The following is a 20,090-nucleotide window of genomic DNA, read 5'->3' as shown; positions in this document are numbered from 1 at the left end:
TAGGTCTTAAATAATTTTAAACAGGTCTTACTTATCCTATGTCCATGTTTTCAGTTTTCCTTTCCCATCCAATGTCCAATGATACATCTTAATAAAAGATTTTACAGAACTATATCTATAACTCTATTTAGGAATATGGTTTAATTATCTACCTTACAATAACATTTGTTTAAAGGTTTTCCATATATGGAACTAAGGCTATATGTTGAGAACACTGACCTGGGCAGATGGTTGTGCATACATTTAGTTTTTTATAAATTTTTTTTAGGGGTTTTTACCTTTATTATGACAGGATAGTAGAGGATTCAGACAGGAAAGCATTGGGAGAATAGAGAGGAGAAGGATAGGCAAAGGACCTCGAGCCAGGAATCAAACTCGGGTCGCCGTGAGCATATTGGTGCTATTTGTCAGCGCGCAGTACCACTAGGCTACTGACGCCGACTACAGTACATTTAGTTTTTAAAGCTTTTCAAAACTTTTTTTGTTTTGTGTATGTAGACAACAGACTTTTCTTACTTTTACACATTGTTTAAAAAATTGTGACTATAAAATACATAATTAGAGTTGTTTTGATGTGGCAAGAAAAAATCTTTTCCACTGGCCCAACCAAAAAAATCCTTAATGGTTAGCCCTCTGTAAAGCCCTGTTTACACTACTGCGTTTTCAAAAGACTATCTACGACACTGGCATTTCATTTAGTGTTTCTAAAAAAGTTTTTTCTGTCCACACTAAACCTCTGAAAAGGCACATCACGTGACCTCGCGCACACTCTGGCATGTGCTGCTGCGAATGCGCACGTCTGAGCTCCAGGCAGCCAGCGGGTACTTTGAACCCACCAGCCCAGGTGAGAGGCGTGCACGTTGGACAGTTTATCACGGGTCTACTGCTGAATCTCATCTCAGTTGTTAAACGTGATGTTTAATTCATCTCGATCGTGAAACAAAATAGCCAGGGTTATGTCAATGATGTAATAAAGTACACCGTTCCCTTTAAAGATTTTTCTGACGTATCCTCGGAAGTTTGCTTTCCATATTAAACTTGCGGAGTCAGAACTTAAAAGGAAAGGATTTAAGACTTAACTTTGTGTACTTGATATTAAGAAAAAGCCCCAATTAACGAATAGTTATTATTAATTAGCGAATATCTGCAGCCCCGCCTAAACTCCAGGGAAGTGTGGCCGGATGGCGTAACTGTAGCAAAAGTTATGCGTTTTAAAACAGAAATGTATTAGTGTAAACAGGACCAAAGTCTGAAATTTATTCAGCATGGGCTTTAAAATGTCTTTTAAGAGCGCACTCACACTATGCTATTCGAACTGTGCCCAGGCCCATTTCCCGTTTGAGAAGTGGGAGTGCTCTGAATCTGGCTCCGGCACGTTCATATGGCCGCCACTGGCCCAGTTGGAAAAGATGTGTCAGAGTGCGGTTCACTTGGGCTTTGGCAGGATATGCTTGTGTGAGTGAAAAAGAGCCTGAGCCCGAAACTGAAAGCGAGACGTGACTTTTACATATGGATTTATTAATTACTTTTCAATGAACACAAACTGTTGTAGTTTATTAAAGAACCAAACCCCTCACTTCACAACAGCTGCACCTTCAGCAAACCTCCTAATTCCTGCAGCAGGAGGACTTTTTAATTGTTCATGAGCGTCAAAAGTGGCTGATCTGTTTGGTGAAATATTAGACCGTATGTTGAGTGAAATCGCTTTGTGACCAGCACATCATCGATAACGTAAGCGTCCCCAGGCGCGAATGGAATTCGAGTGCATGCCGTCGGGGTAGACAGAAGAGGGCGCTTTGGCCCGGTTCAAGGCAACTGTACATAGTGCGAGTACGACCTAAATGTGTTAAATTTGACTTAGTGAAACCTGCAGAAACACTGGGAGTTTTCCTGATCTTGACCCCCCTCTCCTACTCCCACTTCACTTCCTATCAGTTTACTGTCTTATCGAATAAAGGTAAAATCTTTAAAACACAAACATTTAATTAAGACAAATGAACACGGGTATGTATAAAAGAAACAAACATATAGTTACGTTTATTTGTAAACCAACACAAGCGATCCAACACATACGAACCAAAATGCATTAAATGAATATAAAACAGTTTGAAGTAAAATAAATTATATTTGAGTTGTTAATTAAATGTTATCCAGAAAAATTCAATTGAAAAAAGCAGATTTCATTGTGTCATGCAAAATAGATTTTCTGCTAAATAATTTTGAGGCATTTGGTTATTTTCGCAAATTCACTCTCTTGTGCATAAACATGTGGGTTTCTTCTGTGATTATGCTCTTTTTTTTATATTTTTATTTTTGCTCCTCTGGGTCCTTAAAAATGTTTCACACTGAGTGTAAGTTGGAAAATAGGTCATTAGGAAGTGAGCAAGACGAGGGAAAGCTGGGAGCCCGGTTAGATCTCCCATTAAATATGCATGAGGGCCATTTATGATGCTGTCAACCTGCTCCATGATCTGAAGTGTGTTCAGACTTCACACACTGTCATTCTGCTTAATTAGAAGCATTCTGCTTTCTGCAAAGGTTATGGTTCGTTTGACTTTCAAGTCAGTATTTTGCTAGATTGTTGTTGTTGTTCTCCATATATTATTATTTCTTGTCATCAATATATTTAAACTGTCATGAATAGTCTTTTTATATATAAACTGAGTGTTTTTTTCTATATGTTCAGCGGTGCGTCAGGAGCAGGGGGGATGAACCGAGAGGAAGCCCCTGGCAAGTCTCCTGAGGAGATGTACATCCAGCAGAAGGTGCGGGTGCTGCTCATGCTCAAGAAGATGGGATCAAATGTAAGTGTCAGACTGCAGACAGTAAGACATCTTCTGATGTGCTTTTATAATGCAGTGGAATGGTATTCACCTCTGAGTTGAACAATGTTCTGTGAGATATGTACTCTGAGCAGGACATTGTTAATCTGTTAAGCGCAAACACTGCAGGCAAAAATATGTTTGGATTATTCATGCACTGTCAGTTTTGGAAATTAGGGTTGTTTGGCTTTCCTTAAATAGCTTCTTTATTGTAATGGAAAGAACATCCAAAATATACTTAAGTCTTTCTTTTATCAGTTTGTTTCTGTAGCCTTTAATTATTTACAATACACATTTTTAAAGCCTTTTTCTCAAAATAATTAGTTTTTCTCCTGCACTGAGCCATAAATCTCCACATAAACATCATTAACACACATCCCACTGCACAGTTTTATTAGTGTCTTCTAGTCTTTTTACAGAAAAATTTATTGCTACTTAATTTCCTACATAGTCTGATTATATGCTACATTTTATTCTACAAAAATATAAAAGTTGATATTTTCTCTATTATGGAAAATAAATAGAAATAAAAATATTCACAAAATTCCCCCTATATAATCTATATAAAAAAGTTGTGAACCTACTTCATCCAGTGTTTAGATTTATATTTTAGAAATAGAAATAAATTAGCTAAATATGGTATAACAAGAATATTTAAATGAAATTTTAGAAAAACTTGTAATAGAAAATATTTTTGTAAAATCAATCATATTATAATTCTGTTGTCATTTTACTAAATTGATTTTTGTAATCAATGGACTGGGTGATTGTGGTAATAAACATTAGTCTTTTATAATCTATCTACCTACACTGTCTTGCTTTAATATTGCATTAGGTAATTACTCTGAAATGTTGTAGTTTTGTTTTTGTCCACAGCTCTATAAACTTTTAGGTGATAAGATTGACTATGCAGCATTTATTTTTGTGTGTATAATGCTATTAGCAATGCATAAATAAACCTAGAGCACTTAGAAAGCACATTTAAGATTTTTATGTTAAAATTCAGAAAGCAGGTGTGTATTTCTTTAACTTGGTGAAGTTTTCATTATAAAAATGTACAAAAGCTCGCACATCACTTTAACTGGGTGCTCAGCCAAACAGCAAAACAAGTCCAAAATGCTAATTTATTAAATTAAAAAGGCTAATACCAGGTCTTGTATCAGCCTTTTTAATTGATTAATTTAGTATTTTTGTAGCTTTGGTGTTGCCACCTTTTTCAATATATATTTTGAACTTATCATTGTTCATAACTTAGCAGTTTATTGGCACTTTAAAACTTCTAAGTGATTGTTGAGCAGGCATTGGCATGGGTTTTCATAGTCATCTGTGAATGTAATGTATACATTTGTTTGCAGCTGACACCAAACGAGGAGGCATTTCTACGGAATTATGCAGGCGTGGTGCACAGTCAGATGAGTCAGCTGCCACAGCACCCTATTGACCAGGGTAAGTCAACATTTACAGACTGAGCACAGCAGGCCAGACCTATGACTTCACACCCCCACCCTTTACCACTAACACTCGTATTTACAATGCTGAGGTAATGTTGTTCTGATCACACCACTTGTTCGTTTTATTCATTCATCGATTCATTTTTCTTCGGCTTAGTCCCTTGTATATCAGGGGTCACCACAGCGGAATGAACCACCAACTATTCCGGCATGTTTTATACAGCGAATGCCCTTCCAGCTGTAACCCAGCACTGGGAAACACCCATACACACTCATTCTCAGACACACACGTACAATTCATACACTTTCATCAGTTCAGTTCATCCAATTCACCCATAGTGAATGTCTTGTGGGGGAAATCAGAGCACCCGGAGGAAACCCACGCCAACATGGGGAGAACATGCTAACTCCACACAGAAATGCCAACAGGTCCAGCCCGGTCTCGAACCAGCAACCTTCTTGCTCTAAGGCGACAGTGCTAACCACTGTCCCACTTGTTTTTTTATGTATTATAAAATAAAATACTTTCTGGCTATCTAACTAAATTAAAACTAATTAAAACTAATGTAAATTTAAAGCTTAAATCTGAACGAAGCTTTTTATAGATTTATCATTATTAAGTCATATTTAATTTACAGACCTAGATAATATTGAAAATAAACTGTATTAAATTAATGTTAATAATAACAATAATATCGTAATAAAATAATATATATTCAATTTTTATTTACAAAAGAATTCTGCTTATGACAACATTGTGCAATAGCTGTATCTTCCACTAAGGGGCGCTAGTACTACACAAATATTTCAACTAGACAGTTTGAATGCAACATAAACTGTATATATCCTCGCTTTAAATCTCCAGATCTCCTGATCAAATGAGTTATAGAGTGAATTATCTTCACTTAGTAGCTTAATATCTACTACTGAGGATCAAATCGTAAAAAAAAATCATTTTTGTATTATGTTTTTTGATGCATTAACTGAGCATTAGCATTTAATAGATGTCACATTCATTGTCATTTTGTGTCTTTTTTCGTGACGGATAAGCTGTTGTGAATAACACTAGGTGTATAGAATTTTGGAGCCCATATTTTGCTTTCATTAATTATGCATAATGAGCCTGGTTGTTAAGCAAGGATACCAGCACTGTGCTCTTTTTGGAAAGATCTTGATAAATAATGCAGCAGCACAAGAAAGATGGATGTAGATGTCGATGTGTGGTGCACTTCTGGGATTTTTTGAGCTCAAAATATTTTTTTAGTGCAGATCTTAGCTCCAGCATTAGGAAGTCTTACGTTGTCGATGCACCAACATTTTAACGAGTTCTTCATCTTATGATGTGATTAAGATAAAAAAGACAGCCCTTTGATGAAAGTATTTTCAGTCTATCAATAATACAGTCTAATGAGGCTGAGATGAAAGGAATCACACACTTAATAAACAGCTCACAATGAAGTACAATAACCTTTGTTTAACACACAGATGAGGCCCATCAGCAATAAATTGGAGAATAGAATCAGTCGATTCCTTTGAAGAGAAACTCTTACGTCTCATTCTAGGTGAAAAAATAAAGCGTGCTAAAAAACACTAGAGGTCTGCTGAGGTGAACTGGAATATTTTTACTAGCACTAGCTTTTATGTTCAAATTAAACCGATAAAGTAGGATCATGACACTATCTGAGGTTTTAGCTAATGTAATATTAGTGCAAATGGATGTCATTTTAGCCGTAAACATGCTAATGCTTTCTCTCTCGCATAAGGCAAAATAGTGCCGCATCTCAAGGGAAAGCACTGCAGTTGGATGAATTATTTACGTCTCAAGCATAGCCGTCTCATAGGACTGCCTGTGTTTGCATCCAACACCTTGGAAAAATGAGTCACCCTTGTACATCTTCGCAGATATGGCTATATTTGCTTTACATAATGCTTGCAATAATGGAAAGACTCTAAATGGCTTTGTACATTCAAAAGCTTGAATGGCTCGTAGGCCTTTCAGATTTCTGTGGGTCAATTAAAGAGCTTCTGTCTGTACTGTTAATAAGAGCCGTGTAAGATTGAGAGTTCGTTTGTAATGGGCACAGTAAGACATTTGTGCGCTGAATAGACTCGGTGCATGGACTCAGAGCATTGAGGCTGACCGTTTCACTTTTTCAGTGCCTATTATTCTCACATGTGAATGAACACTTGTGTGTTGGGCTGTTTTTCTCATTACTTGAGAAGGCATGATCATGCTGTTGTGAATGTGGGTGGTTTCGAGATCATTATTTGGCTCAAACTGGACAGATTTGATGTCTGAAGTTGAAGGTGAAATCAGTATATATCAATTTCTTTATGGTCAACAGGATTTTCTAATCATTTAAAAGAAATTTGATCAAAGGTAAGCACTTGCGCTTTTAGAATTTTAATTTGTGGATTCATTTTTGTAATCACTTAAACTTCTCAAAACAATTAAGTTTCCTTATTCCTTCATATTGTAAAATATATAATTTTCCCCATAGTTTGTGAACAAAATAAACAAATTATTTAAAATAGATCCCGAACATCCCCAAAATATGATATGCTGCAATATTATGTATATGGTAAATATTACTGCAAAGTAGTAACATGCATTGAGCAAACTATCTAGAGGAAATAAATGTCTTTTTCTTTTATTTAAGAAGGCATGATTATTCTGCTATGAATGTGGGCAGTTTTGAGATCGTTATTTAGCTCAAGCTGGACAGATTTGATGATGTCTGAAGTTGAAGGTGAAATATACAATGTGTATATATTAAAAAATTGTGAACCGGAATTTTTTTATAATGAACTTTTTTGTCAAAAGTAAGCACTAAAGACACTTGCATTTAAAAGCTTTCAATGTAAAATTGCTTTGGTAATTTTAATTTTGTGAATAGATTTTTGTATCCACAAGTTATCCAAAGTTAAAATTCTTAAAGCTCTTTTTACATCGAAAGCATAAAAAGTGCAATTTATAATGTTTAAATATTTTGAAAATAAAAAATCTACTTTTTAAAAAAAAATTTTTTTTTCACATGCACTCAAAAAATGATGTTTGCTGCTTGTTCAAACTACTTATTTAAAATGAGCTACAACAAACCAATTCTTGATATTTTTGGGACAACTTCATTTTTTATGTTAAATCCACTTAAACTCAATTTCTTCATGTTGTGAGAGGTGAGATATCCTTTTCACAGTTTGTGTTGAAAAGAAATGACAACTTAATATTACTAAATATTATATGATGCATGCATTTCATTGAGAAAACTATCTAAAAGAACAAATCAGAGTTTTTCTCTTTATTTGACAAGGCATTATTATGCTGTTGTGAATGTGGCCATTATTTAGCTCAAGCTGGACAGATTTGATGACATCTGTAGTTGAAGGTAAAATCAATATAAATTAAATTATTTTTTGTCAACAGGAATTTTTACAAGAAATTTGATCAAAGGTTATCTCAAACACTAAAGTAGACAATTGCATTTTATATACTTTCAATATAAAATTGTTTTGGTAATTTTAACTTTGAGTTTATGAAATTATGAAAAGTGATTTTCATCGAAAGCATATAAAATGCAATTTTTGATGTTTTAATAAATAAACGTTCTACTTTAAAAAATGTTACATGGCATTTCACTTGCACTCAAAAAAATGACATTTGCTGTTTGTTCAAACTACTTATTTAAAATGAGCTGCAAGCTGCAACAATACAATTTTAAATGGACAACTTGGTTGCTTTGTTAAATCCTATTAAATGTTTAAATCTTAATAACCTTACAAAATTTCTTTGTTGTCTCAACACCTTGTTTTTGAGGAACTCAAATTTGTTTATGTATTCAGTCAATTATGTAGTAATTTATGCAATTGTTACTGTTTTCCTAATTAATTTTTCAATATTTCTTAGCAATTTTATAAACTATGCAGAATTTGTATGCATTTTGTATTTTTGTATGGCACTGTATGTTATATTAAGAGAAAACTTCATTTTCAAAAATGATCAGTGAAGTAATTTATAAAACTCACTGGACAGAAGTGAGATGTCATTTTCCTCACAGTGCAAAAAGCAACAAAATAACTTTAAAAAGACCATGAATAACCCCAAAATATTATATGCTGCAATATAATGGAAAAACTATATATTACTTTACTGTAGTAAAATGCATAGAGAATTATCTAGAGGAATAAAATCTAAATAAATTTGGCCACAACTACGAATGTGATACAAATGTCGTGTAAAAAAAAAAAGTGTAATATTCTTATGACCAATTAAAATAAAGCAAACAGTCAAACATTCCTCTTACTTTGTTTTCACTTTTATTTTTATAGGGCAACCTTAATCAAACACGTGTGGGTGGGTAATTTGGCTCACCATAACAGCCACCACTTTGTTTTCTTCCACAAATGTGGCATGTTTACTCTGTTAGATGCTCCAAACCTGCCACTTTTCCTGTTTACTGGTCTATGTATTAAACAAATTTGCATTTGGGACCGTCTAATTGGCTAATTACCATAGACGCATATTCTAAATTTTGTAATGCAATTTTAATCAAATGTAAGGCCTTGAAGCTTAGTGGATGGAGCTGGATGGTGGTGTCTGGGGGAGGACGGTGGGCGTAGGAGAACTTTCAGAGTTCAGGCAGCTCAAAGCAACATCCCGTGCCAAGCACACTCATTAACGGGACTTAAGAAAGAGCCGCTGCTAAGATGAAACAAACTTTTATTCTTAATATAAATAGGCAAATCTGTGCATTACATTTTTTTATTGCAATTTACTCCACTTTATATCAGTTCATATATGGAACATGTACTGTATTAAATAAATAGTGTGTGTATTTGATTATTTTTACCCATTTCAAATATCAAGTATTTATTTTATTTAAACAAAAAGGGTATATTACAAAAAAATCGTTTAATCGTAATGGACCATCATACCTCTGGCGCAATAAGGCGCATGACATCTTTGGTGCTATTTTCCAATCAGCGCAACTCTAATTTTTACTTTTTGCACCACATTGTTCAAATAGCAAATCCATTTGAAAGCTGGTCAAAATTCCAGCTCAGAGCCCGTTAGTTATGCGCACCTATGCAGGTAAAAAAAAAAAAGCTTACACTTTGCTTATTACACATAGGATGTTTAGCAACACATTGATATCTTTACATATTCAATTCAATTCACTTTTATCTGTATAGCGCTTTTACAATGTAGATTGTGTCAAAGCAGCTTCACATGACAGATCATAGTAAATTGAAAGTGTCAGTTCAGTTTTCAGAGTTCAAGTTCAGTTCAGTTTAGCTCAGTTCAGTGTGGTTTAATAATAACTACTGAGAGTCCAAACACTGAAGAGCAAATCCATCGATGCGCAGCTCTCCAGATTCCGAACCATGCAAGCCAGTGGTGACAGTGGTGAGGAAAAAATTCACATATGAAAAAAAAAAGAATTAAAATGTTACAAAACATTTTAATATCTACATAAATATAACAACCCACATGCCTTCTTCCCCACAGGGGGCTTTTTCAGTTCATTCATAAAAATTTGCATTTAAACAACGTTTTTTTAGTAGTTGTATTATTTATTATATGAATATAATGAGTTTCCACGGGTTTCCACATATTAAAGAGTAAATTAAAGAGTAAAAGTAAAGTAACTGAATGCAGGAGGATCATTCTTTATTCTCGTGCTGCAGATAGTCTGTTTAATTGTTTACTTGCTAGTGAAGTCATTCGTTTTTTCACTTACAAAATCCACCATGTAATTAACAAATGCACCATGGCATGACACAACTGACTCCTAAAGAAAATGTGAGATGAGACTCTGATTGGTTTAAAGCATGTTATGCTCAAAACACACCCATAACTTATTAAAAGAATAAGCATTCTTAAAACAGCAAAAGTGGATTCGGACACACCCCTTATGCTTTTGCACCCTGCGCTTCACACTTCGTGATTAGATTGTTTAAAATAGAGCCCCATGTCATATTATTCAAACAATAATTAGTAGTGATGTGATACAAAATGCATGTCAGGTGAATAGATAAAAATAGAAATTTATAGATTTGAATATTTTCATTCATTCATTTTCTTTTCGGTTTAGTCCCTTTATTAATCTGGTGGCGCCACAGCGGAATGAACCGCCAACTTATCATGCACATGTTTTAAGCAACAGACGTCCTTCCAGCTGCAACCTATCTCTGGGAAACATCCATGCACACTTATTCACTCTCAAAGTACCTACTGTACCACTGCGTCACCGATTTGAATATTTTAGTTTTAGCAAATGACGAGAATGTGAGACTATATTTGAATAATTATTCATAATAAAAAAAAGAATTTGACAGTGCAGCTGTGAGAGAACCTGCTTGCTTTTTTCTGGAGGCCTTGAGAACTGAACAACAGAGCACAGTAGTACAAAGTACAGTACTCAGTTTCCATGGTGATGTGATTGGGTGGACAGGGGCCTCCTGGTGCTGTGAATGCGGAAAGGAACAGGCCTCATTAGGAGACCTTCAGCCAAGCCCAATTGTTAATTACAGACGAATGCTAAAAGAAGGACATCACACTCATTGTCTGTGTGACACTGCATTTGAATGAGGATGCTGCTCTTTTACATGTGTGTTTTTCTCTCTGTTGTGTAAGTGCCTGACCTTTTAAAGAAAATTCAGAGCTCTGCTTTAGTTGCTTGAGCATTATCTTTTACACCGAAACAGCCGAGTCAACACTCTTTTGTCTTGTGTCTGCTGGTATAATAATCCTCAGACAGTATAATCCCAGACTGATGTAAAACCACTTAATATTTAAAACATAGTTAATGCAAGCCATATTTTAATACATTGACTTTACAATGGCTTGAAGGAATTACTTTTGCTGTGTGGACAAAATTAAAGCACATATAAAGTTTTACGATGATTAATTTCCTCTCAGGCTCTGGTATTTTAAGCCTAGCCTAAATCTGTCCCTATTTTGCATTGATTGTAACTGCAGTCGTTTTGTTTGCCAGCTGTGAACAGGCTGTTTATAGGTGGTCCAGTAACAGCATAATAATGCAGTAGATATTATTAAACAGTGCTGTCGCCATCCTGCTGTTCACATCTTTATCCTCTTGTGCTGTAGCAGATTGTGACCCGTTTCTAATTGCAGTAGTAATGGTCTGAATGTCTATTTCCCCCGATAAGCAAATTAATGAGCCAGAGAGCCTGCTTTAAAAGATATTTCACTAGCATGAAGAAGGGTGAAGGTAACACTTAAGTCTCTGCCATTTACTGTAATCATAAAATGTTTAATATTATTAATCAATTCTTTGGAAGAGATTTTTACACTGTGAAAACAAGTGTAGTTTTAGAGTTTTCAGCCAAATAAAATGGGTAAAAACCTTCTGTTACAATGCTTAATTTGCAAAACTGTAGTATACATGTACATGTTCTCACCATGAAAATAGCCATAAAAGAACCAACAAACTATATATTATTAGTCTGGTCACAATTTACAACAAGGTTGTATTAATTCTTGTTAGTTAATCTATTTACCAACATAAACTAATAATGAACAACAGTTATTGATTATAGTTTATCATTTACTAATGCATTATTAAAAACTGAATTCATGCTTGTTAACATTAGTTAATGCGCTAAGTTAACATGAACAACTCCATTTTCAATAACAAATTTTATTAAACATGAATAAATGATGTAATAAATGTATTGTTCATTGTTTGATCATGTTAGTAAATGCATTAACTAACATTAACTAATACAACCTTATTGTAAAGTTACCATTAGTCTTTTAAAAATACTAATGCATTATTGTGTGTATAAATTTGTGATCGTTGTATTTTAATATAATATTCACTTGAACAATACTATGTAATTGGTTAACTGTTTAAAATGATGGCAATCCTAATAATATATTATTAAATGGGTTTTTTATACATGTTTTCACTGGTAAAGAATGTAACTAATAGTTCAGGCATTTCCTATATGGAAAAAAAGTAGATTGTATGTTTATTTTCAAAATATTAAAGCATTTATAAAAAAGATTTCATGGACAGGATTTTAAAATTCACAGAATTTGTTTTACAAGTACAAGTACATACATTCCATATTAAGCATATTTTAAACAAAGCATATTAAGTGTCTACTTTAATGTTACAGAAAACGTTTGAAAAACTCTGTGTAAAATAGTGGTGAATTCATTCAAAGTAAAAGAAAAACCAAGTATTTTAATAATTTAAACTTTAATGATTAATTTGCAAAACAACAGTGGTTTGAGGGATACTAACAAAATGTAAAGATAATGTTCATTACGTGTTTAGTCATTTAGTAAATAAATGACTAAACATGTATATAGTAAAAAGTTAATTGTGTATTTATTTTAAAAAGTATTACATTTAAAAAGTTATCAAAGACAAGATTTTAAAGTTAATATTGATTTTATTTTTACAAACGTATATATATATATATATATATATATATATATATATATATATATATATATATATATATATATATATATATAATTCTGAGGGCTAATAATTCTGACTTCAAGTGTGTGTGTCTGTGTGTGTGTGTGTGTCTGTGTGTGTGTATTTGAAAGCATATTAAGTGTCAATTTCAATATTTCAGATAACATTTAATCAAAAACGTAAAAATTGGACTGAATTCATTGTGTAAAAGAAAAACGAAATATTTGGATAAATAAAAACTTTATTAATTAATTGGAAAAAAACTACAGTGATCTGAATGATATTGGCAAAATGTAAAGATTAAAAAATCATTGGCTGATTTTAGACTACTTTGTATTCTTTAAATATTATTATATATACAGTGGGGAAAACAAGTATTGAACACATTGTTTTTCTCAAAAACATACTTCTAAAGGTGCTGTTGATTTGAAATTTTCACTGGATGTTGATAGCAACCAAAGAAATCCACATATGTAAAGAAAACAAATTGAATTAGTTTGAAGGTATGTTAATAAAATGAAATGACGCAGGGAAAAATTATTGAACACATGAAGAAAGTAAGGTGTAGAAATGCAATAAAAGCTCAGCAGCCGCTGAAATCTCTCTAGTTCGTCAGCAACCAGCTGCCCTTTCTCATTGTAAATATAAGCAGCTTCAAACATCTGGACATTTCAGCGAGACAATAATCAAAAACACAGCCAAGAAAACTCTCAAATGATTTCAGAGAAAGAAAATGAAGCTGTATTATTGCAAAGCCACCTAACTTGAAACTAAATTAAAATTAAAGATCAGACTTGATGGACGAGACCCACAGAACCATCAAGATTCTGTTGAAGTCTGTGAAAATAAATCACACCTGAGCAATTCATGTGACTTCATTCATGAGAGGCATCTTTAGGCTGCCATCATTAAAAAAGTATTTTATATAAAATATTAAATGTGTTTCAGTTGTTCAGTACTTTCTCCTTGTGTTGTTATTACACTTAACAAATTTTTCCGATTTTTATTTTTATTTCATTTTATTTTTTTATGTTTGTATTGTTTGGGTTTTTACCCATTTCTGGTTTAATTCCATGTCAGCAGCTCCTTTAAATATTATTCCCAGGATAAAACATGACATGTTCAATACTTATTTTGTCTGCTATATGTATCCATGTATTATTAAAAACTTTCGACTTGTCATAAGGTGATTTATGCCTGACAAGATTTTTTGGGAGTATTACTATTGTTACTCTGAATGACATATGGATGTATAAAATAATGGTTAATATATCTGCTCAGAATTTAAAAAACAAATAAAAAAAAGATTCACATTTTAATGTAGAGTGGAATACAGTAAAGCTGTATGGCACTGCCTGATAATCCCTGTTCGTCTTTGACCCATATATGTTTTGGTTACTAAAGCTGATTAGTCTGATAGCTAGATATGCCCTCATTTAGATCTCTGCATCTCCACTGAAATTGAACTGAAACTTTATAGAAATATCTGGAGTTGTGAGTCATATTTTGGTGTTGTACATGTGAAAGTGATGCACACAAAGGCGTTGGAGGTGTATGTGTGGTGGTGTGGTAATCCCACACTCTCACTGCTCATGATCCTTCACTGCTGCCCATATTTAAACACATCACTTCCTGAAATAACACTGTATCTGTTATCTCTACTTCATTATCTGTGCTTCTGAAGTCAGCCGTTACTGTTTTATTACCGCTCTTATAGGTGGCAGAGTTACTATAGCCTATAAAATGGGGGATTTTGGGAATAACCTCAGAATAAAATTATACCTTAAGAGACTTTCATGGACTTTCAAGTTTTTGTCAGTATTTTAATGCCAGTGTAGAAGCAGGTTTTGTATACATTTTTCTTGTAATTTTGTAATTTGCGCTTTTTTTTCTTGAGTAATTGTTAAAATTAATTTAATTTTAGTTTTTCCTTATAGTTTAAAGTATCGCTCTATTTTACATGGACACAGGCATTCATTTATTTTATAAATGTTTTTGTTTTTGCAAAAAGTAAATTTTATTTTTGTGTGTTTGCAACACTTTGGTGAGTTAAAATGGCATAAATGTTGCCATTGTCTTTTTTTTTTTTTTTTAAGTTTATCTACGTGAAAGAGTTTGTCATACAAGAAATGTATTTGACAAAAGTTAAGTGAATTAAATCGGAAATAATTATGGACACAGTTAAATAGTTCTCTCATAATACATTTTGGATTGTTGTTTATATTCAATATGCCTATCTATGTATCGTTTTAACATGAAAGCAGTTTTCTTCTTGATCTAAATGAATGTTAATGGGTATTTTTGGCTTGTGTTTAGGTGTATTAATAAATCTTATATAAATCACCAACTTATCCAGCATGTTTTTACGCAGCGAATGCCCTTTTTTTTTACGCAGCACTACCTAGTGTGGCACCGCGTCGCCCTATAAGTTCATATTATATCCATATATCAAATACGATAGCTATAGTTTAAGTTATAGTTAGGAGTTTAGGTTATATTCAAATTCATATTGTGAAAATTGTATAGGTGTTTCGCAATCCTAATGCACAATAATGGTTAAAAGTAATTTATAATTGATATATTGTTAAAAAAATAATTTTTAACAAAGAATAATTCAGACTTTTTATTTTAATGAGTACTGTTCAAAAAACTAAAACAGAAATCTTCCTAAACCTACAGATTTCACTGCAGTATCATAGCCCACAGGTGTGTGTGATATGTTTCATGGTGAGCGTATTCCTCCAGGACCATGTCTAGAGGTTGAACAGGGCAATGCTGGAGAGAATCAGTACAGAAAGGCGAGCAGCTGCTGTTTGTTCATAGGCGGTTGTTGCCCGCCCCATTGTGATGCAATCAGATTCTGGGCTGTTGCTAGGCAACGGGGCATGAGGGCTCTGACGTCGGCCCATGTTGGCTGGTGCTCTTGTGCCACAGCGAGCTGCTCCATCAGAACAGAAGCAGAGGGAACTTCTCCAACCACAGACTCTCCATCCGCTCAGTTTGAGAGCAGCCTGTCAGTGGATGAAGCCTTGTGTTTTGTGTCGTCTCTAAATTGATCAGGCCATTACGCAACGATTACGCAACCCTAAGATGATACAGTATCAAAGACATGATGGTGATTGTTTAGTATCCGCAATCCTCTACATCAGTCTTATTTTTGTCTTTTTGCATTACGATTGTGGTCTAAAAAACAGAATATTTACCAATTATCTACTTTATTAAACAGAGATATTTATCTGGAATAAAAATAAGCACTGGTTTGTTATCAAAACTTGGCTTTTTTGTGTTCACATCTATTTATTGTATTCCAATGTAAACTAAAGCAGGAGAAAGACTGTAATTAGACTTGTTTTCAGTAGAATCAGGCTGCGTACAGCTCGTGAACAGGGTGTGAACTGTCAGTGCTTTCAGTGAGGTGTGAACTCTCTGTCTGGTTGAAATTCGCTGTCTCTGTATGCTAATGGATCTGTTGTGTTTTAATCAGTCTTTAATCATCCCCTCTTGCTCAATTCTACAGAGCACCATCATTTCCTCAAGCCGAGAAAACAAATGCTAAAAAGTAGAAGGTGCACAGTGCATTTTGCAGTTCAGCACCCTTCTATAACAAGAGAACAATAAAGAAACCAGAAAAAAATCAAATGTACATTTTATTCCCATTCTCCAGTGACCAAAAGATTGGTGCAAACATAACAGTATATTAATGTAAAAAGTTTTTTTATTAGTCATCGAACTTTATAATCTAAAAACTTAGCTTAATTATTTTTTTTAAATCAATTGAAAATCGGCAGTGTTTTTTAGTGTACATGAAAGTCAGAAGGGGAAAACCAAAATACACCATCCTTAAGTGATGTGCAAAGGGAGTCTTTGATGTTAAATGCATCTCTTCAATGTTTTGACGGTTAGACAGAGAATCCGTAGCTCCTGGAGAGCGAAACTAGTCATTATTTTGCCAAGGAAGTGCTGTGTTTGATTTTAAAGACTAGAGCACATGAAAGTCAAAGGAAATTAACATGCCGACGTTCTGCTTTCTGACTATTAAGCCTCATGTAGGACAGTCAAACAGTACTTTCTTTAAACCAGTTTAAAGTAAATAATGACATTCTCTAAATTACCCAAAATTTAATATTGGGACACTTCAGTTCTTCCTTTGCTGCAAAACCTATTTGACCTTCAGACATCCACCTTACCTAAAACAACCTGACCAGAGCTGTTGATTTTGCTCTTTATATACCGCTTACAAATGCGATATTGTTATTAATCCATGTTCATTCAGAGACAGCTGGACCTACAAATCCTGTTTACCTGGTTTCCAGGGTTTTGTTTTTCATCCCCTGGCGGGATCGTTAATGCAGGATTGGAATTGATTAGCGCCTTCACTGAGAATCAACCCTGAACCTGACTGAAATCACAAATACGCTCATTCCATCTTTAAACAGACTTCCCGCAATCCGCCGGTGACATTTTCATGTCTTTAGAGGACATCTCTCACAGTGTTTGTTTTGGCTCACGCGGGTGTTTTTGCTCCTGAGTCTGTATTTCAGATGCAGACAGTAGTAGATTTAGTTTATAGAGGCTTTCAGTCGCTTTTCTTATCAGTCTGGTGCAGAGAATCCCAAGCAGTGGTTGATACTGCGGGTGTCGTGTGTCTCATGCCACATGCTACAAAAGCAGATGCTGGTTTTCCTCTGATGTCAATGTTTTTAGGTGTCTTGTTCTTATTTTCTATGAATGTGATCTAGTTTAAAATAGACTATAAATTTCAATCTCTGCAGTTCTTCAGGTCTGAGATCAGGGCAGCTGCAGTATGAATATGTGAAATTGATTTAAGGTCAGTGGGGGTCAGGTTTTCTTAAACAATGCTCATCTTTATCAAAGAGGACATATAATAAATTCAGTACATTCTGATTCCAAGATGATTCAGTACATTGAGCTGCAGAGCACACTGGGGATATGCACTGTTTCTACAGACTTTAAAGGTGATCTAAGCAATATTTGCAAAACCCAGTATTTGAATAATATTGAAATAAAACATCAGTAAAGGCGTGCATATTGCGCGCTACTGTGAAGATATGAAAAAGTGGCAGTCTTATTGGGTTATGGGCAACTTTTTTGGTGTTTCATTTGGCAAAATTAGTTTAGAGCATTTTTAATGTTCTTCTAGTGAATGTAGTGTAGCTGTTTGCGAATGCAAAAGGTCTGTTGAGTTTTAAAGGTTAAAGCTCATGATGAATGGAGTTATTGTTTGCCAATAAAAGAAACTATTCTGAACTGATGCAAATTTATAGAGTAAGACCAACACCATTGTTACTGTTTGGATGTCTTTAGTTCTGAGGAGGCCTCTGAAGTAAAAATTCAGGTTTCTGAATGGGTTCTTCATAGGGCAGGGCGATTAATCGGAATCAACATTCAGAACCAATAATTGATCTAATTTTTCCTGGTCGATTTTTTATTATTATTTCCCCCCTCCCAGTTACTTTCCCTACCATGTGTTAAGTCACGTAACCCCTCTCTGTTTGTTACTTTTGTGTTACTCTACACTAAATTGATGATTGACGAATCTGTGCCAGAGATTCCTTAAGATGGAATATTTTCCATTACATCAAAATTATTATTAAAATGAAAACATCTGTTTATAGAAGATGCAAGAAATGCACTGTTAAAAATATTATTTAAAGCATATGCAAGAGTTATTTTATTTAGACGAAATGCTGCTTATTTTCTACTTCTAATATGAAAACGCTAAAAATGATTTATTTTGCAAGTTATTCATTTTCACTTTATAGAAAAAAATAATAATGTTGTTTTAAGCAAAGTGTGTTTTAATTTTAATTGTTCAACCTTGATGTTCAACAAATAATCATAAATAGTAGATTGCGTTTCCTTCAATTATTTTAAAATCAAGTAATGCTAATCTCTCGCTTGTAATATGCGAGCATATTCACTGTACAAAACCTGTCAGTGAACTACAGGGGACAATGCTTTAAGTGGTAGACCAATCCCAAAGACTGGGCCATCTGACCAATCGGACAATGGCAGACTCTTTTAAAGGAGTGTTTTAGGCTCAGATAACACGAGAAAAGAGCTGATGTTGTAGCGTACAGTGATCCCTCGTTATTTGCACGAGTTATGTTCTAAAAATAACCTACAATAGGTGAAATCCGTGAAGTAGTCAGCTTTATTTTGTACAATTATTATAGATGTTTTAAGGCTGTTAAACCCCTCACTACACACTTTACACTTTTCTCAAACAGGCAACATTTTCATACCCTTTTTTTCTTGTTTAAACACTTTCAAAGTTCAAACCTTCTTATAAAAATAAGTGCAGTATTATAGAATGAAACCAAAAATCAAAACCATTTGATCTTCATTTTTTTATTCCATAATAATTGCGCCCTACAGCCGCGTAACTTCCTTCCTTTAGCGTGTCTAAAAGTTAAACTTTTTGTGGGATCGTTGGGATCTTCCTCTGCCATTTGGGTGCTACTGCAGGTGTCTTTAATAGTGCAGAACTTTTCATACACATTGTAGGGAGAAAGCTCGCAAACACGCAGTACAGCACTTCAGAGTCAAGATGCTAGCGATCAAAGATTTATTTAAATTTGGCAAGCTGAACGCATTTTGTACTGTACAGGGGACACGGCATGGGGGAGATTGATTGACAGTGTTCCAGTCAGGGCACAGAGCACAATGCACTAATCAGGATGCAGAATGCTCTGTAGAAAAAAATGCTTGTCAAAATTCAACAAAAATTTTTTTTGAAACTTTGAGGCCTTGAAAAAGTGAACCACGTTATAGCAAGGGACAACTGTATATTAAATTTGAAGTACTGCAAACCAATTGTAGGAGTGGTCTAAAACTAAATTAGGAAAGATTTCAAATATCATAATAGAGGTGCTTAATGCAAAACACAAAAGATGTTTTCTGCATGTTTTACAAATGCAGTTTAAACACCATGCACATTCTTCTATTTGGAGCATAGACCTAGATAACACTGGAGAGTTTGTAAGGCATTGTCTAATTTTAATTAAACAACACCACTGCCTGTATGCTTGGCCTTTATAATCATGCTCACCGCCATTGCAAAGCCCACATTATTTGTTCTGTTGTGAAGATTACATTTTCCCTATCTATTAAAGCTGTGGTAGCCTGGAGAGTGGCTAAATTTATTTTCCAATTATGTGTTACTTTGTGTTAACATTAGTAATCTTCTCAGCGCATTGCTTGCTTCATTTTTATCTATAAAATGTAATAATTTTAAAGGGGTGCTATTAGGGGTCATCAGACCTTAAAATGCATGCAAATTATTCTTCTTGTCAAAAGGTTTTGAGTGAAACCTTCACAGATGCAATCAGGGGACACTT

At 34.1% G+C, this 20,090-nt stretch overlaps 1 protein-coding gene across 1 annotated transcript in view; it reads left to right on the top strand.

Annotated features, from left to right (window-relative positions):
- ctnnbip1 (catenin, beta interacting protein 1) overlaps positions 1 to 20,090 on the top strand; it is a 36,358-nt gene that overhangs the window by 12,475 nt on the left and 3,793 nt on the right. Inside the window, 2 exon segments of the mRNA NM_131594.1 lie at positions 2,687 to 2,804; positions 4,178 to 4,268. Of these exon segments, the coding sequence (NP_571669.1) occupies positions 2,709 to 2,804; positions 4,178 to 4,268 (187 nt within the window). The 5' untranslated portion in view covers positions 2,687 to 2,708.

The sequence above is a fragment of the Danio rerio genome, chromosome 23 (assembly GCF_052040795.2).
Source record: "Danio rerio strain M-AB ecotype USA chromosome 23, GRCz13ab, whole genome shotgun sequence".
Classification (NCBI taxonomy): Eukaryota; Metazoa; Chordata; class Actinopteri; order Cypriniformes; family Danionidae; genus Danio; species Danio rerio.
This window is presented reverse-complemented; position numbering and strand designations above follow the sequence as displayed.